A 26,848-nucleotide genomic window follows, 5' to 3' on the forward strand; every position below is an offset into this window, starting at 1 on the left:
AACATCATATATTTAAATGTAGTTCTTAGTGATTTCGTGTTCCTTCATTTAGATCTTATAGCATTTACTAATAAAAGTAATTGGAAGAAACGCACTACTTTAAGTAAATGATTATTAAACATTATGTACTCGTATATTAAAAAACAATATAACGTTAACAAATATTATTACTTCAAATGGTTTAAAGATATTTTGTAAAAACAATTGCTCGGAAACTCGATGGGAGTGTGTGAAAATGAAAAAAATATAATTAAAAATCGCTATGATCTAACGATTCAATTATATTAAACGTTTGAAATGCATGAAGAAAATCTGACTTATATTTAGTGATATAAAGTTTAATTTTCTCTGCAATATAAAACATCTCCCAGCCGTTTATAACTTCAGCAAAGTTTCGGTTTACCACTTAATAAACCGTTGGAAACTGTAATATGTTCAATTAATTTCTGCCTATCTACATATATATAAATGGTAGAATATATGTATGTATTTATAATATAATTTTTTGAATATTGTTATGTTCCAATAAGTTCTGTGTTATGTTAACAATTCTTGGTCAATTATATTTTGCCAAAAAAATAATAATATTTAATACCTGTTCTAGGTTATGTACGTGGCTTCGCTTCCGTGTTATGTGTGATAAATGAATTACTCTAAATATATAAAAACAGCTAATAATTGTTGATGTATACATCTCTGCTCAAGTTGTATTTGGTGGGTAACAAATAATTCAACATGATTTTTTGTTATTTTATTATTATGTGGTTTCATTTAATTAAAACATTATAATATTTATAAGCTTTTGTAAAGACGTTGTGGAATCAGAAATTGATTTGGTGAGAGAACGTGTCACGCTAGTGAGCCGTGCTGTAAAACGATACACAAGACTCACGCACACAACTACGCGCATACCCACATTATTAAGAGGTTTTTTATGGCAAATGTTTAATGTCGGGATAAACACCTATTCTAGATTTTAAAGGGTTAAACATCTCCGAATAACACCTTATGCTATTGTAAATAAATGTTAAATTATTTCAACCGATGACGGCACTCGTCGGCTCGCGTCGAATATTGTGTTTCATTCAAACAACTCATTCATAAAATTGATTTTTCGAAATGTGCTTTTCATCAAATCTTAAATTTTACGACTTTGTCCTCTTTCAGCGTATTGAATGACCAATGAATAATTTTTACTTGTGAAGAAACACACAATATAAAATAGATTCACAACCTGGCCACAGACAGATAACTACATCACCTTTATATGTTTACAATAAAATTATATTTTATAATTACAGTACTGTTGTAGTGTAACGAATAATTTTGATAAGTGTCGCGAATCAAATTGAGAAAATGTTTCTGTGAGTAAATATTCAGTACAATTCCGTGCGAATAATATAATAAATTGTAATTCATTAAATGGTATAGATATTTTTTTTTATTTTTAAGTTAAACATAACAGAATATAATGTTTTTACTATAATCATACCAATAACTCAACGAAATTTTTGACTTTGACAACGAAGATTTGACTATCTATTTATATAATGTTTACTAAAACTTGGCAGGGACATATCTAGGTTTCAAATAAATTACAAACTAAGAGGCATTTAGACTACATGCATAAATAGTTAAGCAACGAACACTTTGTTTAAATACTTATCTTAATAAAAACAAAACGAAATAAGATTGATGTAAAACAAAGCCACAAAGCCAATATGAATTATATCGCAAATATGGACAAAAATTGTTAATATCACGGAAATCGAGTCATCAATCATAGCGTTCCGTCATTGTCGGCAAACATAGGTCGTAATGAAGTTGTTTCAGAGATTTATTGACTACACTTTAACATGTGGCTTCTATTAATCTCTAAATATACCAGCTTACATTTTACGATATGTCCACTTGAAGTCTTTTGTGAACTTTTTTAAAATTTCTTCCATTAAAACAACGGTTTAAACATCACGAATGTAGATATTTAAAACGAACGTTGATTAAGTTATTACATTAATTCACACCTCAGTTTAATATTCGAATAATATTATACGCATCTGTCATTGTATAATAAAGTACGGAGCTATTCCAACACATGTTCAATTCGTATGAACCGAATATTGAATTATCGAATATGGTAGCCATTAAACTACTACCGATTCAAAACATCCCGTTCTGTTTCTGAACAAGATTTTATAGCTGCCTGTCGTTACCTACTAATCGACTTCTATTACTAAAATAACTGCAAATTCCGAATGCTAAAACGGTTTCCACACGACAGAGACAAACGCAGAGATTTAACCGCCGATCCAGTTCCATTATCGCAGTATTACATTACAGTCCAATGTGGCTGATAACCGCAACGTATTGCACCACAGTGTGACAATAACTTTGGCTGTACGTTAGATATTGACGCGCTATCTATCGGACGGTTTCGGTGAAGGATTCGGATGCCAGCACTTGTAATCGATGTTAAATCTCAAGTTACTCGATTCACAATCTTATATTTAGCGATAATCAGTTATCAATTTATTTGATCAAATCGCCGCGACATTATCCAACACGTAATAAGTAGCCGATAGAATTTATTATCTGCTAATTAAGCTTCCCTTTCAAGTTTTTCGGCGTCCTTAACATTCTAATTAATAATATCAATGAATATTATGTGAAAATATTGCTGATATGTAATACAATGTAACTTCTTGGTTTTCGGTCATAAGTTTGAGCTATTCGTGAACTTTATTAGATAAGTTCATTCACTAAATTTGTTACTTGTGGACAATTGATTTACCTGGGAATCCAACTCAAGTTAAAACAGAAATACTTCGCGTCTCCAATAATTTATTTTTAATAACGTTCTTAAAAAAAACCTTAGCCAATAATCCCTCCATCAGCACAATACGGACCTGGCAAGTGATAATGTTGACAATAAATTGATAATTTTATCATTTGCCGAATACAAAAATAAATGTCACGTAAACACTGAATTGTCAGACAACATCAAAACTGACCGACAACGAAATCATGAATTTCGGAACAACCGCCACTAATTGTCAAACATGTGTATTTTAGTTAACATTATGTCCCATTATCACGCTGGCAACGAAAGATCTCATATTATAACTTGCCATATTTATTTCTTGCCCAACATTATCCCTCAATAATTGTGTTTATAAATAAAATACATATGTTTGTATATATATGTATATATTCCAAGTTGTTTGTGCGCTCGTTCTTTTTCATTATTGTTTTCCTTAAATCAGTTAACAGAGCCATTTCAACATTTCCACCTCATTAAGAATACGGTGCCTCATTTCATCTCATCATCGTTTCATTATCACCACACCGGACACCACTGACACCGCTCTCCTTATATATTATGTTTTATTAAGTTTATCGTGTAAGCTTCACAGCCCATTAGGTACACTTCGTTGTTTTAGCGATTGCAAAAACCTCATAACGTCAAGCTATGAAACATCTGATTTAAGCACAAAACGAAATGCGCATGCGCAGCATTAATCTCGCCGAGGAATTTTTAATTCCAGTTGTTCGAGTGTATAAAAAATATCATTTTACATTACTATAAATACATGGTTCGTCAGTGAACAATAGGGTTACTTAATTAGCGCTCTTTATTTTGTACGTTGAATGGAAACTGTAAGGTAAATTGTGCGTGAGTAAAGTGACCTCCTTTAGATGGTATAATAAAAATGGCTGAAATTCTTCAAGGCTTATTAAGAAACGAATGGTTCGCTGTACGTTAATCAGTTTTATGTTTGTTTATGATATCGGTAATGCTTTTTGTTCTTGTAATTACAAGTCGACCGTGTTTAGAGCGTGTTGGCTGGATCTAAACCTTGCTATTTCTATTATTATTTGTTATCGTTGCCTACAAACGTTATATGCTTGAGTATATGTAACAGTAAATGTGTGAGCTTATAAAAGTAATAAAAACCAAACAAAACTATATATATATTTCGAGGGGTGTCAACAATGTTATGTGATATATAATATAAAATTAAATAGACGTTAAAAAAATGATGCGTCGTTAAAGCGACGAAGTATCAACAAAGATTTTTTTTTGATCCAATGAAAAGATAAAATATAATGCTTGGCCAAATGTCATATTAAAAAAGCAATAAATAATAAGAACAATTGTGCCGAACCGGTGTTAGGAAGCGTTTCATCTCTTTATCTAAGGGTCGTGTACGCTTTGGCGCCGTCTCTCTCCAACCTATTCACATTGCCTTCGTTTGATAGAGCCAGCATATAGGCTATTAGCATCTGTATATTTCGGGAGCTCTAGTAACAAACCTGATGGCATCCTTTTCCATCAAAGAAGTCATTAATCAGTAAGACCGAGACGCATTAAATTAATTCAAGAAAAGTTTAATGCTACAGAATTATTAGGGCACTATTAAACACACGAGGTGATGATTAATTTGCAAATAGATCATATTATATAAATATAACGGTTAATTATAGGTATGTGTTACAACAACAGTCTGATGCTTGTGTAATTAATAGTTTTCTTTTTTACAAACACTGGCAACTCTAATTCCATTTGACATGGACGTAATGTGTTTTTATTTGTGCCATAAAGCTAATATGTCACTCAAATATAGTTCGTATATTCATATACATTGGATTAAAAATTGCTTACAGAATTTAGGATGTGAATTTAATAAAATTGTGGGTTGGGGTGATCGGATTAATGACGAAACAGAAACAGTAATTCGGATTTCATTTAAAATCTAAATATTCTTTTAATATGTTTATTTTATATACATAACATATTTATACCATAATTAAAATATTTTGAGTATTTTATTTATGTATAAGCCGTCTCTTAATTATAAACGGATAGCAAAATGAAACTGTGTAATTAATATGCCAAGCTAAATTGTCAATTGAGACGCTCTTATTACAATGACAGTAGGGTCCTGAATTCTAGTTCAATGGAGCTGGATTCTCAAACGTGCATAAATGTTTACGGCCCATTCTTGTATTTAATTGCTGTTTAAATAAAAACGTACCGTGAAAGCAATGGGACATGACAGAAAAAGCTTAAAATTACTGATATATAGAATTTGCTACACTTATACTTTAAAAGCAGATAAAAACACTATTAAGTTCAGTAACATGACATATAAAACTATTTTAAGTTTTATAAATGTTCAATTCAAATGGTTTTCTTTTTAATTATTCACGAGCCTTAAAAAATCGTGGTAAAATAATAATCACATCATAAATCATATAAATTTTATCTATTAATGTCAGAATATCATAATTATTATACATAAATAGAATTAAAAACTTGTAAATTATAAAATATAACAGGTGATGAGAACTTAACATTTATGTTGATAGTAATAAAAATAATATAAAAAAGAACAAGGTAAGTATATTTTTTTTTTTGTTGGATTACGTTCGGAACTTAAATAATAGAGATAGGATAATTTGTCTGTTATCTTCACGTATACGTTTTATTACATATAAAGTTGTTATATATAAAGTTATAAGCGTCCTTCGTGTAATATAAAGTTGAGACCATTTTTTAATACATCCCGATCACTATACGATACACGATATTATTCAATGATACCACATTGATAAACCGAATCTCTATCCAAAATGTATATGGCCGCCTCAGATTTCCTTTGTGACGACGGTAAGTTGAAAAAAAAGAACATACGGAACGCCCGCCCATAACTAAAATTAAATTAAACGTTATAATCAGATAGATGTTTTAACATTGATGTAGTTTACTTAATTAAAAGATTACGTTTTCATTACGTTTAGATAGTAATTGGTATAATTTGATAACATCATATTTAACATCTATTTAGAGCTTCGTTTTATATATAAAGTAAATGGAAAATAATGAGAATAATCCCCCCAGCGTTAAGGGGACTCATCTTATCTGTAAGATAGTGAAAGTATACCACGGCACGCACGTCCTGAACATCGGCTATAATCTTTATTAACACCATTCACCATTTTAATAAACCCCAAAGAGATAACTTACATTAATATTAAATTTAATAAGCCGTTATCAAATCAAATAAAAGGGCTTATTAATTTAACGCACTCAAAGATAAACCTTTAAATATTGTGCGACGAATGAACTGTACTAAAATAATTAGGAATTTAATATCGGATTAAAATTTGTTTTTCCTATGTATTATGTTGTAAAGTAAAAAACAAATTGTGATGATTATAACAATATTCATACAAGTTGCTAATACTAGATAATTTAATGTATTAAATTATTTGTAATTTGTATTATGTATTATAGGCTGTGTCCGACTTTGTTACGTGATATCATTGAATGTAAACTCACGGTGCCCACCGATAAATAAATGACAATTAGCTTTGAGCTGTTCTGGAAACTCGTTGGTTTCAGACCATTTTATATAGAACTCTATTATATATTTTATACACCTATATATATATTTTCGTATACGTCGAGATTAGAGTATAGTTTTGTTTATATTATTTACATCTATAATAATATCCTTTATTTACAATAGAACAAAAACGTGTATAATTTAAAAACAAGTGCAGAACATATTTAACGGCTTGTAATTGCAATGTGTTACTGGAACTAATAGTTATTGGACATACCAACTCGGGTGTGTTTAACAACAACCGTTTAGCATTAATATGGCGTTTTTTGTTTAACGAAATTAATATAATATTATTTATATCACAGTTTTTAAATATATGTTTAGTTTATACTTAATAAGTTACGTGGTTTGATGTAATAGAATTAATTGTTGCCATGAGATAATATAATTTAAAATTAATTAAACCGAGTGACTAAAATTTTATAACACAAATTTATAAGTATTCGGTTGTGAATACAGGATGTTCTAAAACATAAAATATTAAGCAATTTTTAAAATTATATTCTTAAATTGTCTTATTGTTGAATAATGAATCAAATAAGTATATAAATACACTGAGCCAAATGAGACCTTTTTACGTTATTGATATTAATTGCATGTGTGTTTTTCTTATATAAAAATAATTTTATAAAAATATCTTTCACGTATAAAGTATGGTATTTTTTTCTCTAAGGTAAAAACAAACTTATGTAAGATGAGGATAGAGTAAAAATTTTAACATAAAATTTAACTCATAACGCTTTGTCTTGTCTGAATCACTTTTGATTCTTTTTTATGTAATAATGAAATATATTTGCTACAGTACTTATAGGATATAAATTAAGTTACTTTCTATTTTTACAAATTTACATTCAGAGACTCTACATTGGAAGCGTTTCAAACATAAGAATCGATAATAGTTTCTCATACAAAAGCTCTTCTTACATGAACTCTATATTTACAATTCATTTTAGTTTAGATTGATCATAATTTTATCTTTGTTATATATTCACTTATGTATTTGTGGAACAGAACTGCCGTTTATAATTACATATCACTTTCTAACACTTTTGTAAATTGAATAAATCGATGAAACGTATGTGAATGGGTGAAATTAATTAAATTCGTCAACATGGTGTAACATAATGTAGAGTTAACAACATTTGGAAGCGCTAATCAAATCAGTAGAGATTGTAAACACATACCGGCATGTAACAAATACATCCTCCGTACGATAAGTTTTTTAACATTTTAAAAGGCTATTTAAGTATTTTCCGATCGAGATCCGTACCTCGTACGTAAATTATCGAACACCAGGGTACCGGACGAGCGAGTAACACAAACAGCCGTACATATCACTATCCGATAGAATTATACTAAGGATAACCAGCGTCAACATATACACAGACACAAATGATCGCTGAGCTCGCACAGTAACATTACCGTACCTGATTGGGCGGCGATCCGCGGAAGGCGAACTGGGACGTCATATTCACTTAGTCCGTTGTAGAGTCTCACATTAAACTCACTCACATCACAGAATCAGTAGAGTCAGTTGGTCGGTTCGGTCGATCAAGTCATGTTATATGCCGGTGGTCGGGTGTCCGTGCTCGGAGCGCGTGGTGGCGCGCGGTCGCCTGTCAGCGGCGGCGGGTAATGCGGTAGCCGGCCGCCAGGTGATAGTAATCGTCGGTCTCCGGTCTCCGGTCTCCGGTCTCCGGTCGCCGGTCGCCGGTCCCTCTCTCGCGCCGTCTCTCTCGACGCACACAGCGACTGTGCGTCGGGCGCTCCTTCTTTCCACGCTCGACGCTTTGACCCCGGACGATTTTTGCGCTGGGTGACGCCCGCTGAGGGGCCGCCCGGAGGAGTGGGGAGCTGAACTCCTTCCTCTTTTTTTTTTGATGCATCTCTTTCTTTTCTCGTATTTTTTTACACCGTCGCCGCTATGGAGCGGTCCCTTTTATTTGATTTTATACTTATGTATTGTGATAATTAACAGTGAGGACGCGCGAGTCTTCGCGGTCCACTAAATGATAGCTTTGCATGTCATTAAAGGTAAACGGGATGTTTTCATAATTATCGTTTTTTTTATATTTTTATCAATAACCTTCTGGTTGTATGTAGAGCGAGTAAGTTGCTGTGGTCTGTTGTGTACTCTATGTGTTATATTAGCGGGGCTTCGGTGGTGGCAGCGTGTTAGCGGTGACAGTATTAAACGGTCCCTCCAATGTGCTACTCCCTACTCTATCTGTATTGCGGACGATGTTATGTTGAAATTGTTACCCGATACACACTTGATTCTCGATTCTGTACGATACACCAATTTTATATCAAGCGGTGTATATATTGACTACGACGGCTCTTTATACAATATTTGTCGATTCCGATATTCATTATAGACGGTATTGAATACAGATGTTCCTGTTAATACTATAACTATGAATATATATTATTTAAGTATTTAAAAAAATTTAAATAAATATTAATGAATCTTTTGGTATTAGTTGCATTGTGATAAATCCATAAAGCATAAAAACGGATTTTATCATAACGTAAATAGTCATGAAATATTAATACATATAGATATATATTATATAAACGGGACATTCAGCACTCTAAAGATACAGAATCAAACCGAAGACGATGCACTACAATTAAACTACAATAAGGCAACCGAGTGTCGAAATAAAAGCGCAACGTCGATCGATCTGTTCCCCTCTTCTTTCTTATCGCGCGAATATTTCACACTGAACGCAAAAAACTCACACAGATATAAAATATTCAAACGGTATAACATAAAATAAATTATCTTAGGTGTGTTTTGTGTGTGTGCGTGCCCCCACCCTTGGGCGGGACGCGCGCTCGACCAATCAGCGTCGCCGGCGCGCGACTCTAACGGCTCATTCAACGCGTAGCATCCGAATGGACAGCACACGTTCACTCACAATTATATCACATCATCATTATATTTGATGACTTATTTTTTTGGTTAATTTCAAAAGATGTTACTAACATGTCATATACAAAAATACTTTCGGTCGCATCGAAATTAATTACACAACGTCTGAATGAAATAGCGAGCCAAATATAGTTAGTTCCGTTGAGATTACGAAGTGGTCTCACCTCGAACAGCTTACACAGTTCGAGCAAATGAATTAATTTTGCTAAAAATATATTTATTTTAAACTAGAATCTTTGTTGTAACGTTTAATTATTAACTTTTAATCGATTTTTATATGCTCTACATTTTATTGTCAATAAAGAAAAGAACTTTTCAATTGACGACTATTTAAGGAACTTTACGTAATAATTTATGCTTTATGGTATTGATAATTTAATTTATACTGTCAATGTTAATATGATGTGTGATATTATAATTATATTGAATACATTTAACACCGGCTTATTACGAATTCATGTATTTATGTTTCAAAAGTCATTTGGACGTCCATTACAGTTTAACCCCTGGATGGGGTTAAATATACCCTTGTCTGGGAGGATGTATGTTTGTGGCAGCGTGGCGTGCCATGGCTTACACGAATATTGTTGCAGATCTGTTATTAATAATTATGATGCATATAAATTTTATTGAGTGATATTAATATTTTTATGTAGAGTCTTATTAATTTCTATTTATACAAAAAAAAAGTCCCTAACTCTTGTAAGATAATTTTAATCTCTCTTTATATTTCCGTTTAATATAATTCAAGTTCGATTACAGCATCCACTATAAATAATCGTTCATATAAAATGTTATTGTTATCAAATAAAAACAATGGTATAACCGCATCTATAGAGCAGAGCGCTTTTTATTAAAACATTTGTTATTTTAAATAAATGTAACAAATTGTATAAATTGTTCATTCTCTTCGCCAATAAAATTAAAAGCAATCAAAGGACAAACCTTTGATACTATACATTTATAGTATTGTAATGAACATTAATTAAAGTCGTTCAATAAAACTCTATTGCGTATAAATCAAGTTGAAATTTGGTTTTTGCTTAAAGTTTTGTTAATGGTATGTATAATAAGTAATAAAAATAAAAGCTCCACAATGGCTATTTTTTTTAAAGATATTTGTATATGTGTATGTACGTGTGTGTGTGTATGAGTGTGGGTGTATGTGTATGTGTGTACGACTCTACGTGTGTATTTATGTGTGTGTATTATAATCTCACAACAGTCAAAAGCTTTACCTCATAGTTCAATGCCAAAAGTCATTTCATTGTTACCTGGGAGTTTCCTACGCATTGTACCGGGATTAAAATTGTTGAATCCAATCAGATTATGAAATCACGTGACTTATTCGGATAATAAATATATCGGATGATAAAAAAAATTTATCTATATTAATACTACCGGATACAGCTATGTACCTATAGTAGGATGTTTTTACAAAATTCTGTCATCGTAATGGTAGCGAAAACTCATCTCAGCTCCCAGCGGTCCAGATCAAAGACTTAAATAAATTTTAAAACGTGCTGTTATAGATATAATATATTATAACAATATAGCGAAGTACGCCACATGTGCATCCACTGAATTAGAATATCGGCGTCTTAAAAGAGAAGATTATTTGCTTTTGTCAAATGAGTTTCCACGCGAGGATCTTAATAATGCCTCAAACACATTCAAATATAGAAAGCCCCTATCTACATACGTCCTATGGCGAATGCAAAAGTGATTTATATTGAGACCCCATTCGATTGAAGTAGATTACAAATAATGAATAAAATTGCATACGAAATGAGAGAGACCGTCCGCGAGTGTTCGCTTGTTTGAACTGGGAGCTGGGTTAGCTTATTGCAGGTAAATAGTAGGCATCGTAGACACGCGACGCGATTGTCGGCCGTTTGTCGCAAGTGAGAGATGTATTAAGATGAGCTATGTAAATATCCTTTTTTAAATACCTTAATGTTATATTTAGAGTCATGAAATTAAATTTTAACTCAATAATTTGATATTTAAATGAAATAATGAAGATCATAATGTAATTTGTTTGTAAAGTAACATATTTTTTAACTAGAATTAACTTAGTTAGATACTATTGAGTCATTCGTTTCGTTATATACGATAAATTATATTTAACATAGATATAATACAAGGAATGGACTTCATGTAAACTGATTTAATATTAACTTCTGACTGAACATCAAACTAACTAGTTATAATTGACCGGAATCTAAACATCACAAAAATACCCAATTTACAGTTTCCAGAAGTTATTATATGACCTACTATGCTGTAAAGAATAAGACTTTCTTAACTCCTATGCGAATACTGAAGAAGTTTTTATTGTGAAAATTTCATGTAAGTTTTATTACGAACGAAACCAATTTAAATAAAATACAGTTAAAAATGCATATCTATATTATACTTTGTAGGATCGAATTGACAAATACAAAACATTTGTATAAGACATTAATTAGAATTGTATTTATGTGTAAGTAGGTATTAATTCTTAACAAAAAGGTGCAAATGATTCAACGTTATCACGAAGTTTCATTTGTTATTATATATGACAGTTGTAATATTTTTATTTGTGAACAAGTAACCTTTAACAGTATATTGCTGTTAATTGGTTTCCAGTGAGAAATTAGTTTACTTGTTTCCTGGACCAGATGTTGTTAAATTTGTCGATATTAAAATTACGACCAAAAAAAATTAAGGCTGTTGTAGTCGTTTTTTTTTTGGTAGAAGTAAATACTGCGACTACTCCAACAAAAACATGTATTTATTAAAATAACTTAAACGCTAGTTTACAAAGAAAGGAATTATTAAAATTTCTTATTCACAAGAACAAAAGACGTTAACACTCGTGTCATAAATAAAAGTTGTCTCCAAAGTTGTTGAGATTTAAATTATCTTATAAATTAACAGTACTCAATTCCATAATTAGTATAGTTCAATGCTGAGGTATTGATACGAAACACTTTTCTTATGTAGTTAATTACACATTATAAGGTGTATTTAATTTTGATTATATTTTTATATTTTAACATAACAATGTTAAAACTCCAGCGAAAGTCCAATTAATGAACTAATTAGCTGTTCAATATAATATCCGTTGCTAATGATCGATACTTTTATATGAGAGTGCCGTGGCAATAAAGGGGCTATCGAAATGAATCAAATGTATCGTCAAAGAAATAAAGACCATTATATAATAATTTAAGGTGTAATTCAAATCAAGTTTACTTATACAGAGATCAAGATATATGCAGGTGTAATAATAAAAGATTTTGTAATGAATTCAGCCCTTATCAGATTATTTAATTAAATTTGTAAGCAATATTATCTGTATGAAAAAAAAAATGGAGTAACCGAATCTAAAAGGTAATTAATATAGAAATTATTAACAACACATGTCTTTAAAATAATAAATATATGTTTTTTATTCAATGAATTTTATTACAAACAAAGAAAATCTGAAGTAACTTATATGGGGTATTATTAGCACAATTACATTTTACATTCAAAATGTCTGCCATGCTTTATCGTTATAAATATATTATTATTTATATCAAATTGCAATAGATACTGTATTATACACAGACCGTAAAGTTAGTAAATATTTAAAGAAAGGAGACAAGTTAGGAAAACAATTTAAGGTAAAAAGAGTAACGAAAACCAGAAATGAATCAGGGAGGGCGGAGATGAGGAGGGTAACTGAGACAGGTTACAGAGCTGTTAAATTTTGGATACGGCATCGAGGACTTTGTGCTAAATTAAAAACTGATTAATTGATTTTGCTATTACTTACTTTATGTGTTGGAAAGGTAATAAGGAAATATAAAGGACACAACTATAAATGGCCGCTGTGTATACATGTTTTAACAAATTTTAAATATTTAAAATCTATAATTTACGTCGGCCACGACAAATTATCGATTCTATTGATTGATAATCGTTTTTAGCTTAAGTTATCTTTCAAGGTAAGTTAAGAAATATGACATTAATAAACTACATTTGTGGTTGCAGCTTAACTATTGACACATTAGGCAGGTAATAAGTCAATCTAAGATTCACAGTTCTGTAAAAGACCTTCAATACAATACAATAAAATACAATATTAAGATTTAATGATGTCAAGTCTAAATGTTGTTAGTGCGCGTCTGCGGTGCTGCACGGGTTAACAGACTTGAGGGTTGGTCATTCAGGACCCCTCGTCTGCCCCACACACTGATTAAACGTTGCTACCGACTTGTTTTGCTCTTCGATACCACTTTAAGTATTGGAGTGATTGATACTTTTCGGAGGTGAAGTTCGGAAGACCGAAGGGTTCGTAGCCGAATCTCTATGGAATTAAAATTTTAAAAGTTCACTCATCGAACATTTCAGTTTCGCTGAAGAACTTTATCAACATAACTGATGGTGATTGTTTGCTCTTGTAAGCGATATCATCTTCTTTCTGGAATATCAATAGTTTTTATTATTAGGAATTATATACATTTTTTATAAGTTACGAAATGATATACAAATTGATTTAACAGCCTTTGTTTGTTTGTCATTTCATAACTTGTTACATATAATCATACATAATTCTGTAAGTTGTAAGCATTTTTGGCATAAATGTTTAAAATCTACGAATTTACGCGATCGAAGTAGACTTTAAAATGTACTAGGTACCTTATAAATATTCATGCAACGGAGGATTTATTTTAAAACTGGTGTCTTATAAACTTTGTTTTTTCGTAAATAATGCAAAAAAATAATACCTAAAAAAATTTGGGTTTTTAATTAGAGTATCATGAACCGTAGCAAGAAAAATTTTAGTAGGCTATAAAAACATGTTTTTCTCATAGTGTTATAAATGACTACAATTCTTAAAGCTAAAAGTCGCCATTACTTCCAATGTGAACTTATTCAATGACGGAGCACTTCATATGATTTTTTTTTCTGAGCTCCCAAGAGAGTACAATACATTAAAAATAAGGAGGTGAAATATAATAAAGAGTGTCAAAATTAAAACTTCTTACTTTTCTACACCATTAGAGGAAGATTAGAATGAAAGTTCATAGACAGTGATGAGTATAAACCTAAATACATTAATATTTTTATTAAAAAAAAACATGTAATTATTAACGAATAATTTTAAATGAAAATAATTCTCAGGAACACTATACGTTATCATATTATTCGGTAATATACTTAAACTTAAGCTCGTTTACGTCATGAACAAAAAGTGACCTTATTTTTTATCCGTAATAATTTAATTTCCTCTAAATAACATTATACTGAATATGGCTTTACATATATTATATCTTAACGAGGATTATAACGAAACCTCATTTGAAGTTACAAAATATGAATATAATTCACAATAGAACTTGAATTACAAAGTCGTAATAAAGCGAAAACTTTATGTAAAAAAAAAAATTAACTTGTTATTGCCTTTATTAATTTATGTGCAAGACCAATATCTATAGTTCAATATGATATATATGTATAGGAACAACCAGACGCTCCACATACCCTTAATAATAAGTTCGAATTAAACATTAATGAACACTGTATTAATAACAATGCAAATATTCATAATTTTCATAGTTGACAATTCGAATAAACATTTTGTTAGTTTTGGGTCGCTTCGCTGACCTAACAACTTAATATAACTCGCGTACAACGGTATTGTTTGCGCATTTAATAACACTGAATATTCAAACTAATGATTTAATTAACTTTGTAAATATATTAGACTTTTGTTTGGATACTTTTTTGTATAATGAAGCGATTGTGGAAGAGGTGCTTTAAATGTGTGACATATGTTTGATAACTGTGTTCGTCTGTTTTATCGATACGAATGAACAGCTACAAATTATCTGTTTTTTATTGGGCTTTCTGATAACGTCTTAAGTAACAGTTGAACAAAAGTAACAAAAAATCCTTCAATATTATAAATTCTATTCGGAATTTATAAAGAAATTAAGAAAACCTGCAAATTAACGATGTGACAGTTTTTATAATTTTGCCACTAATATAGAATTTACTAGGTCCTGGTTCATTTCATTTCATTGCCCGCCAAAATATCTGAAGTGTTATGTAAAAGGTTATTAAAGCATTGGTCGCAGTAAGTACATTATAGGTCAAGGACATAACATAGTCCCACGACACAAATGATAATGTTACACACCTATAAAAGGTGAATAGTAACAAGCATTTTAAGATAACCGATGAACTTACAAATGAATATTGTTTCCAAGCTATTTATGTACCAAGCATATTACTCGTATGTTAATATTAAAAAAGGTAATGATTTTTTTAGTTTGTGAAATACTGACTTTAGAAATGTCTATACAATACTATAATACTTTACAAAGCTTTAGAAAATTATAATTTAAAAAATATATATTTATAGAACTATATTTTAAAAACTTTAATATATTTAACTCTTCCATGTTAATATTATTTATTTTTATTAAAATAAAGGCTAAAAGTACCCACACACCACCATATTTGGTCGTAAATTTTAGTGTATAGTTGTTACTGCATTTTTTTTTTGTTATTTTGCCGACATTTGCAAAACAGCAATCTGACCAATCAGTTGCAAACTGGTGCTTTTATTAAATAAAAATAAAGACAAATCGTTTAAATATGCTCGATATGCCGCAATTATTATGAACAAATATTGTTCTTATCAAAAAGGCAAGTTTATCCTCACGAGTGTTTGATGAAAGTGATGTTTGATAGATATTGCGTATTATTGGGAGGGCAGATATTAATAACATTAAAAGGTAAATCTAAAGCCATGAAGTTAAACTTTTTGATCATACAGACAACTAAAAAAGAAACGGTATGCAGATTATCTCATATAAAAACTAGAATTAGAAGATTTTTGCTTCACTTGTGTTATCTTATAGAAAACTCATTGAAAATTTTCACCAAAAAAATTTTTAAATAATGAAGCTGAAATTGTAAACTTCAAAGTTGTCAGCCAGCTGCCACTTAAAAAAATATAACAACAGTTTTATGTAAATATGTTAATAGTAATAATCCCTGTGTTCAAAACCATGAGTTATATTTATGTTTTATAGGTTAAAATTATATAAGAAATAATACAAAAAAATATCAAAATTGATATAAATGCAGTTTTTATTAAGGATAGACTTATGATATCTATATATATATCCAGTTATATTTTATTTATTCAGTATACCCAGAAGGTATAGTGGTTGTGTCTGAGGTAGTTACATGATGTTCCGTGAGTTCGTCGAGCGCGGCTCCAGGTTGAATTTACTCTAACACTCAATCCAATATGATTTTCTGCAAACCGAATTTAGTTATGCTCTTACGATTTTTACAGTTTCAAACGTTTTATTGTTCTACTTGTTCTTCGAATCAATAGAAATTGTAACCAACTCAAAAGAAGTAAATGATACAGTTCTCTTAGTGGGTTTTTTACAAACAAATCCTTTATTAAAGTCAACAATTCCGAGTTATTTCCTTTAGGTTTTGTTTAAAATACGTTCAAGGATTATTATAATTATGATCCTCGCGTATTAATTATCATTGAGTTTAACATCGTCACAATTGAATGCATTAAATTAAAACGCATTTCAAGGGCGCGAAATAAATCGGTCAATACACCTTTTTGTTTTGCGCTTTTTGTGTCAATTACAATATAAATTTAATTTAAACGTAGGAAATACGAAATGTTTTCAATGTTAATAAATGCTTCACTCAATGTTTAACGCGAAAATATAACAAATTATTATTTTAATCAGAATAAATATTTACTGATTACCCATTAATATATGTTTATTATAAATTATGTTAAATTAAACTTTTATCAATTTTTATGTTTTATCCTCATTAAGTATAAATGTGAGTTCGTGAAAAAGTCTTGACAATCAAATAAATCTTCGTATATGGACAATTTCGATTCGGATTAAATTTGTGTCCAGAAAGTATTTATTTAAATAATATGTTACACGTTCTATCTACATTGAGAATAATAAACTGCCTCTAAGCTCCATCAATGAGAGTACTCTAATAGAGAACAGCATCCGAATACACGACGGCCGGAGCTATCAATTCAGTATGTAGGTACTATGTGCTATTAAAAGTCATTCAGAGTCACAATCTTATCTGTGGAGAAGTCGCTTGTTCCCGAACTCCAGTTTATTGGTCCTCGTTTATTATCAAGATAGCTTATCTTCAAGGGGCCAATTAAATTTGAAAACAAAGGTAACATAATAAGGCGCCACGAGGGTAGGGTCAAAGCATGCCTGCGTAGGCGCTGCAGCTTACGGATTTAAAAACAAAATTATAAAGACAATTTTTTGTGTTTGAGTATCACAATGTTTGGATTTGTTGTAGTATTCATTTAAGTTCTACAAATATTTGCTAATTAAATATAAACAAAGTTCTTGTTACAAATTGCAGATTCCTTTATTCTGGTACCTTTAAATGAATTTCTAATTTTATAACGAAGGAAATAACTAGCGATTTTGTGTTTATTTTTTTAAATTAAGTATTGTAAAAAGTTATGTTTTAAATAATAGATACTTTTAAAAAAGTGTGTTTACTTTGGGTATATGTGGAATTTTTGTGTAATGAATTTTTGTCAAATTATAATTATTCAAAAGCTCACTCCACACTTGTGAGATATCCGTGCAGTACCTCAATCTTTTCACTTTATTGCCCTTATTTCTTTCAATGGTAGACACAAAGAACTGTGTTTATAGCTAATGGTACTTAGGTGTGTATTTTAACACAGACCCAAACCTACAAAAGGTACAAGAAAAAATACGCTACATCTGACTGCCGAACTCTGGAACAATGGTCCCAATAATTTAACGGAAGTTGTGCCATAATAGACTCTACTGTGTATTACATAATGGCCACAATACGTTATCATTATTACATATATATTTAGTGTTGTCCAGTTGTCAACCGTATATCTTAAGATACTCCTTGGTGGCGCCTGTTTTTTGTTTACACTTTTTTTTGTCGCATTTATAGTGGAAGCTGGCAATGTAATAAAATCGCAACAGTAAGAAATTTAACAGCCACCTTTGGCGATCTCCGAAGTTATAATGGCCGGACGCTTACGTGGGAGAATTTCGGCTTATTTCAGATGTTTTTAGATTCTGCTACAGACCATCTCAGCAATGTATCAATAGTTAAATGAATTGGCTTTTTGTTTTAAATTAAATTGCTTTGAAAATATAATGCATTACTAAATACGAACAAGTTTCAGTATTTGATTTATTTTTTGAACTGAATCATTTCTTTATTATACACAAACGTTAGGTACCAGAATTTTTTTGGATGTAAATATTTACACTTGTCAAAATTTGTTTGACAAACATAAAGTATACTTTGACTAAATGATGTTGAACGAAATAAAAAAATATGCTGAAATACTATAAAGAATTTTCATTATCTTCGTATTTATCAATTAAACAGCACATTGTATCGCTTGGTGACACGGAGTTTCTTAAACAGTGACTCACTTTTAAAGCCTAGACTTTAGTTGCCTTCGAGTGCTAAGCTTACCCGAGTGTTATCGATGTTAATAACGCTATCGTTGTTAACTTAAGTGAGTATAAATTTGCTTTTAGTTTTATTTTTACCAAATTTCCGCTTTGAACTCAACTTTCAAGCTTAGCTACTACGGAGATCCTACGTTTTATATATATTGGAAATAAAGTAATAAAAGTAACTACGGTATGAAATTTAAATTTTATTTAATTTATGAATGAATTCATACTAAAAATATAAATGAGTCTTTCCTTTATTATTCCGTTGCGTCTTTATTACACGAACAACTGCTTACAATGTCATTTTGCATACCGAAAAATCGCGTCGGAAAGGATACAGGATACCAGATACACTTTACGTGCTGAATGTTGCGGTAAAACCTAAATAAGTAAAGGTAAATTGAATATTAATGTAAAGGTTTGTCTGTTTTAGAGATAATATTTTTCTTTTAAAAAATGTATTTCATAAAACAAAATCATCCTATTGATATAATATTAAGATTACGGTATTGGGATTGGATTAGATCGTATGTGTTAAATATATATATTTTTTTTTGTATTTTAAACAAAATAATAAGTTATCACTCTAAAACCATACCTTGGAATTGAGAAAATTTTAATCGCAATGTTAAAACAGAACGATTTGTAATTTCGTTCATTGTATTTCCAGTTCAGTGATAAGTCCTCGAAAGTTTACCTAGGAATCCAATATTCCGAAACATATTTTAAATAATAATCAAGAAAAATAAAGTCAACACTAAACTTAAATAACTGCTACAAAAGATGTTAATTGTACAGAATATTTACAATTAAATAAAGCTATATTATATATATATATATATATATATATATATATATATATATATATATATTATAAAAGTATTATAAAGTCTAGCGTCAGACGAACGAACTTAAAGGACTCAACTGGTTACTGATTCTATGCTTGACAAAATTAAAAATATCGGTATTATCATAAATTCGTAATAACGTAGGTACAAGTATATAAGCAACTGTTTATGTAATAAACTTAGACAATAATTGAAACACGTGGTAATGTACTCTGTTAACTTTCATAGTATCGCAAAAGTTCCTATTAGTTTCCTTTGTCATTGACGCATCTACGTAAGTAATTCTGGATATAATGATAAATATTCTTAGACAAAACAAAAAAACTGACAAATTCGTGTGATAATCAATGCTAACTGACGTATATTATTAATAATTCCTTATCCCACAATCTCGCTTTCTATTTAACAGAGCCATGTATCCTGGATAAATATTTCATATTAAGGAACTTGGTTTGTTACAAAAAAATCTATACAAAGATATATGTACGAAAACAAGCAAGTTAAAGAAATATTGCTTTCATTTCCGTTCAGGTACCTAACTATTAATTTTTATTGTTTATCAATGTCGGAAAGTCGATCCAAACAATTCAAGCCAAAATATTACAATTGTCGTTAAAAAGAGGTGAATAAACAATCCATATTCACTAAAATATAACAGTTTCCACATAAACATCTGATAGACAATGCGTACAAAGTGGGGTACAGTTCGCAATAAATCACAATAACGATTCGCTTGAAAACTAAAATGAACAAAAATACAGGAAAATGAAATTAGGGTAACAAGGTAGAGGCAAGTCCTGACTTACATTTTCTGGTCACGCGACAGCACGAATATTATGTCCTTCGAAAAACTTGCCAACTGACTTATTTTATTTAAATATAACTCTAACAAAACAAACTACTTGAGGTTACACAAATAACACAATATATTGATGATTTTGATTCAATAAATCAATACTTAGATATTTAGTAACAAAGTTGTGTTCGAAAAACGTTGATTAGGCATAATAATGTAGGAAAATCTTTTACAGCTCCTATCATGTCTTCAGACTGATTGTATTAGTACTTATTTTTTTTATTCTTCCTAGTATTGTAAATGTTAATAGAAAACGACAGTTTAATTTTGATGTTTCATAAAAAAAATTGATGATTGTATACTTGGGGAAGCACAAAAAAAAAATAAATACAGTTATAAGATATTTCAATTAATACCCATAGTATACAAACCAACTTCAAGAAACACAAGCCAAATGCAAAATAAGTTACCAAAAAGTCATGTTTAATTAAAAAAAAATTATAGATTTTGTTTCTATCTCAACTTCTACATCGAGAAATTAACTACTGTCAAGTACATGTATTATTTTTTTAATTTTTAAATTAAAAAAAAGTAAAAAGCAATTCCTTGTTAGTTCTGATTTGAGCAATAAGGCAGAGGTTCTTGTTAATTGATATGTAACCTAAACAACACCTTATTTCTTTTTAAAATAATAGTTTATAAAATAATCTTTATAGAGTATGAAAATAAAAAAGATGTTATTTCAACATCATGTTAGTTTGTGATATTTATCTTTTAAAATGACTGCAAAGAAGTGTCAGATTTCTTCGGTGAGAGCTTCACGTTAGTCAAATGTCGCTTTCAAATTTTTAACTATACTGATTAATAATTTGTCTTGTGTTTAGAATTACTAGCCTCTTCTACTAGGATCTTTAAAAATATAAAATAATTTTTCATCTTTTATAACTTTAAAAGCAATAATTTCTTACTTTTAATTACATTCTTTGATGTAGTTGAGAAGCATTATATGAAAATTTTACGCTTTAATCAAAATTTTAATGTTTTTCCCATGTGGCTCCCTCTCACTAATGATATATTGGGAAACTTTTATTTAAAACTAAATTATGTCCAGTCTTTTGTGTATTTCTTATATGTATACTATTTAACGTTTAATAATTAATGACAAAGTTGTAGAGTAGGAGGACACAGTTTTGCAAATATTTTTTTTTATGAAAACTTAAACCTAACCTAACAAAACACCTTGAATTTAAAAATAAAAACCAACATTCATTGAAAAAATTCAATGCTGCTTATCAAACGAAATAATATTAGGACTTATCGTAGACCATTCATAGATACATCAATGAACGAATTCATTGATCGTTTATACGGAGGAAGCTGAGGGCCACACAAGGCAACGGGTGCTAGTTATCTTAAATTATTGGACTTAATCTAAAACGACGGTCCTCGTTTGTAACTAAGAACAGCGGTGATACGTTTGAATGGGTTTTTCTTTTAGTTCTATGAGTTGGGAACCGCATGACTTTGAACTTTTATGTGGACTGGTTCAAGGCTCATTCGAAATTTTAAAAGTTCGTTATCTCTTTATTTTGTTTGAGTTTTTATGAATGAAAAATATATTTTGTTTTCATTTAGTTTTTTCCACTGAAGACATTCAAATGTATGACTTATTAAATAGTTTTATTTTACAAAATCTAATCAGATACTCGTAGTTTATAAAATGTATTAAGCGATTAAGTGGATATACATCTGTATGTACTATGAAGTGTTTACATCTTATATATAGGAAATATTTAGATTTTGTATGAAGGTAGGATTATATCTGTGTAACTTAAAACCGAACTTGCACCATGACCTTCGATTTAAAGGCAAATCATGCTCAGTTATATTTCAACAGACATGCACTGGTATTTAGTTGGCCAAGTCTAAAGCTTTCTATTAAACTTCTAGCTTTAACACGAAACTGAGGATGACGATAAATGAGATGTCAGTTTGCGACCAATAAAAAGGCAGCAAAACTAACAATCTTGATTGGACAATACAAACTCTGCGTCCTGGCTCCATTAGCGAACGAGTAGGTGTCACGACTTAAGCTCAGAGCGCAGAGCATGGAATCAACGCTTTTTCTAGAAGTGCCTTCATAAAAAAGAACACGCATAAAACTATCATATGTCAAAATTTTATGTCTAGGTTATTTAAAAAAAAAATACCATTAATTTATTTTTTGGTTTGGTGATGAACTTGATTACTAGTAATTTTTTTTATATATAGCCATATCTAGTTTCAAAGTGTCATCGATTCTCAGTTCTGGCTTGCACGGATTTTATTATTTATACGCCAGAGACGTCGACAATGCCAACACATACAAATGAACCTTCATTTACAGAGAGTTATAGTGCACGGTCAGGACTTAGGAATTATATCTGTCTGTAATTACTAAAAGGCATAGATGTTTGAAAGACAATAATAAGGCCTTCCATAATGAAGTTTATGTTTTTGTTTACAACATTTTCTATATTAATTGTGATTGTGTAATTGTTTTCAGGATCTTTCTGAATTATTATATTTATACTTGAAATTATCGTTTTTAGTATTGATATAGTTATATTTTTGAAATTGTTAAAAAATTTTGTATCTTATTTTTTATTTTTATTGTATGTATATGATTTTGTAACTTTTTGTTTCTAGGATTTTTGGAGTTTGAAACTGGTATTACAGCCATAAAATGATGTTCAATATTAAAATTATCCATAATTTTATGCATTTCATGGTATTGTAAATATATATAAGGCTACATGTTAATAAAATTTGTTGTTAATATATTACTTATAATATCTCAAATCTATTTTTCTTAATTTTATAGAACCTACCAGTTAAAATATTTAAACCTACGAGTATACAAATTTTGTATTGTTTTGGTAATGCTCACTTAGAATTGATGGCATGTGCCTTTTGAAAACCTGAGGGCTATGGTGCGTTTACGTCCAAATTTGCAAATGGGATACTATTGGGATTGGACTAAAAAGAGGAACTAATGAAAACTCTTATTCAATTCATTGTCATCTGAAAACAATGCCACCTAAACTGTTTAATTTACATCCGAAACAGCTAAATAAAGGAAATAAAAAGGTGACATGCGCCGACACACCGAAAGCTAGACGTGTTCCAACCGCCACGGCCGCGCCGACGCAAAAAGAACGAATCATTAGGAGGCGCCACACGAGACCATTTAAAAGTATGAGAATATTTTCACAAAAAGCCTCACATTCAACTCCCGGCACATTCATTTTATGAGAACAATGAGTGATTTTTGTATTTCTCTTTAATTCTATGTCGATTTTATCCGCGTGGAGGCGAACCCCTGTGCTTGTCGCATCGTTGCGTCTTCAACTTTTTTCCATTGAAGCGCGGGCGTAAGGAGCGAGCGTTGGTTTTGTTCTTGAGGTGCTAAATGTTTCCCCCAACATGAATCTATCACCTCGCAATTAAATCTTCCACGGTAGTCTAGAAACTAACGAAAAAGGACGACCTCGGATGTATGATATCATTGGTTTTGTGGGAACAATTTTGATAATCGTCATTAAAGGTGCTAATACATGCTGTAGATTAAAGCAACTCAAAAGCATCTTCTAAAGCAATCGTCAAAAGTAATTGGTTGTTTATTTAAGGCGAATAATGAACCGCGTCAGTTTTTTGCCGTTGCAGCAGATCTATGACGGGCCCAACATATCGATGTCGGCGTAATGTTGAGACAATGGGCTTCAAGACTTGTTTATTGAAACGATGGAGTTGTTTTGAAGTAAAATGTGTGCAAGAGGCGGCGTCTGTACCTTGGGAGCCAATAGAATAAGAGCGGTGAGTGGGAGGACCGAGTAACCAAGCATTAAGTTCACGAAGATGTCCAGAATGCCACTTGATGCTACCATACGATTCATTATAAATAATACGAGTTTGTTTATTTCTCTCAGACAGAATTAAACGTATTGATAGATTCAGTGCCATAATAATTGAGACGTAAATATTTTTTTTCGATCGATCCATCTCAATTGTTATAGGTTTATGTAAATAACTTTTAATGACGTTAATGAAGCGGTTAGAGTTCCTTTGTTGTTTTGATATTGTCTTTGATTGATTTTGGTAAAAATAATTTTATTCAATATTTAAGTTCAAAATATTTAATTCACCCTTGCTGTTATTAGTTACATGAAAGTCCAAGCAGAAATTTAAAATAAGATGTCATTTTAAAATAAATAAGATTCTCCTCACTAATAAATAAATATAATGAAATTGGGATAACCATTAAAATTCATTATGTCATTGAACGGGCGATCATATCTTTGATACGATGCCAATAATAGCATCCATAATATTTAATAGTGATTAAAATTTATCATAATGCTAACCTTTTAGTTAAGATGACGTTGATTAGATGATGTAAAAACTAATTATAGCATAGTAATAAATTACTTACAGTCTTTATTATATTAAGAGATATTTGTTCTTATATCTCTAACAGTCTCGCAAACTAAAGAAATAATGTAAGAAATATAACACTTACTTTTATACATTAAATTATAGATTTTGGTAATAAAACATATTGTGTACACATTTTTTTCATCAAGGGTAAAAATTTGTTTAAATATACGAATTCCAAAATTTTCTATATTAAAGTCACGTCTTAAGTTTATAAATAACTTAATGTGGTGCTTTATAACATAACGACGGTAAATTCATGAATTAAGTTACTACCGACAAACAGTATTAAAATTATGCAGAAAGAAAAACAACTGAATTATTCTATTTTCTCCATTACCGGGAATTACAGACGTTCGTACTATAGCTTGATCTCTCGTTTAATGTATATAACCGTTCATTTCTGCAGAACTAAAAATAATGCTAAAGAAATAGTTAAAATAACACATAAGTTAAGGCCAACTTAGTGTGGCAAATATCTGAACATTATTTCTATTATTTTGCGATCTCATTTTGACATTATTATACTTTATCTTTTTTTAAATAGCATGTAAAATACTTTTTCTTATATGATTTTAATTCGATATAATTTGAGCTAGACAAAAATTATAATTTTTATGTATCTTTTATGCTCAACAGTTGCAATTATTAAATAAAAGTGAAAACTTTTCTAAAAACCAACGAAGGGTAGAACAATAGTTGAAAGTTGCTTGTAAAGATCAGACGCTTTTATCCAATAACTTAAGCGGATTATATGAGTTTTATTCGCCTGCATAAAAACTGCCTTGTACTTGATATCTGAGACGCATAAATAAACGGAGTAGCCAACATCGTCGATGGTTGATTAGCCAGTGGTTGCGTGACAACAGACTATTTGTTCGATCATTGTCTTACGCATACTGTCAAAACAGGGACAGAACTTTTTGCCAGTTTTGGCTATAAAGATGTTAATTTCAGTAACGATTTTTATGATAAGCTAACATTTGAACGAAAGTTTGTAAATGTCATACTTCTATTGAAGTATCTTATGATTTATTGACTTAAATTAAAAAAGACAGTAGTTTTACACCTTTTAAAGGAAAAAGTACCCCAATAAGAAAAATATCTTGAAAAAAAAAGTCGACTAAACAAGCAATTAAAATGCAATGGAAAATTAATTTCAGCAAAATGTTTAGAAGCAAAAGACAAACTTCAGTAAGAATGGTGATATACTGACAGGTCCATCTAAAACATAAAACGAAGTGATGCCTAATTAGCTGGTTTGAGAAAATTACCTGAAATTAGCTGGGTGTTGCGTGACAACTCCTTATTTGCTGTTGAACAAACTTTTTTTGCCATTTTACTGCACAAGAAAGCTTAACCCTGGTGGTATCACGGTTTGGTAATCACCTCTTCGTTAAGTCACCATTTTGAATAAGAAAATTTAAAACCAATTTTTAATATTTCTCTATATTTATTTTATTTAACCTTTTCCTTTGTTTATTATTAGCCTTAATACGCAAGTGTACTATAGACCTTTTTTTGTAAAACATAGCATTTTAATTCACACGAGTGTTAATGAGTAAACCTCTTTTTTCTTTGTTATGTGGCTATCGTTTATCCAGCACAATAATTGAAACAAACGTTTAATTTATTTACAAAACATTTTTTTTTTTATTTTGAAAGAATTTAATTTAGGAAGAAATATTTGGAGTATGATGACCCGCGGATAAAAAGATGCCATTTCGAGCTGGTTTCACTGCCTTAACTTAATGAGATGTGGAGTGTAACAATGTCTAATTTATTTTATATTTGCTTTTTATTTAATTTATTCAGTGTGAGAGAAGTGGGAAGGTTCCCGATTCTTGTTACGATAC

The 26,848-nt window shown here is 30.3% G+C and overlaps 1 protein-coding gene across 3 annotated transcripts in view; it reads right to left on the reverse strand.

Moving 5' to 3' along the window:
- The window catches only part of LOC116777981 (homeobox protein caupolican), a 34,045-nt gene extending 25,861 nt beyond the window's left edge, over positions 1-8,184 (reverse strand). For 2 of the 3 annotated variants that reach the window (XM_032671814.2, XM_032671813.2), the window contains exon 1: positions 7,838-8,184. Coding sequence is in view for 2 of the 3 variants with exons in the window: in XM_032671813.2 (XP_032527704.1) it covers positions 7,838-7,879 (42 nt within the window). In the remaining variant the exon portion in view is untranslated. Of the gene's footprint in view, positions 1-7,594; positions 7,724-7,837 lie in introns of those variants that run through there. The other variant, XM_061526464.1, reaches the window with a different exon arrangement.
- Between the last annotated feature and the right edge of the window lie 18,664 nt (positions 8,185-26,848).

This window comes from Danaus plexippus, chromosome Z, assembly GCF_018135715.1.
Source record: "Danaus plexippus chromosome Z, MEX_DaPlex, whole genome shotgun sequence".
In the NCBI taxonomy this organism is placed as follows: domain Eukaryota; kingdom Metazoa; phylum Arthropoda; class Insecta; order Lepidoptera; family Nymphalidae; genus Danaus; species Danaus plexippus.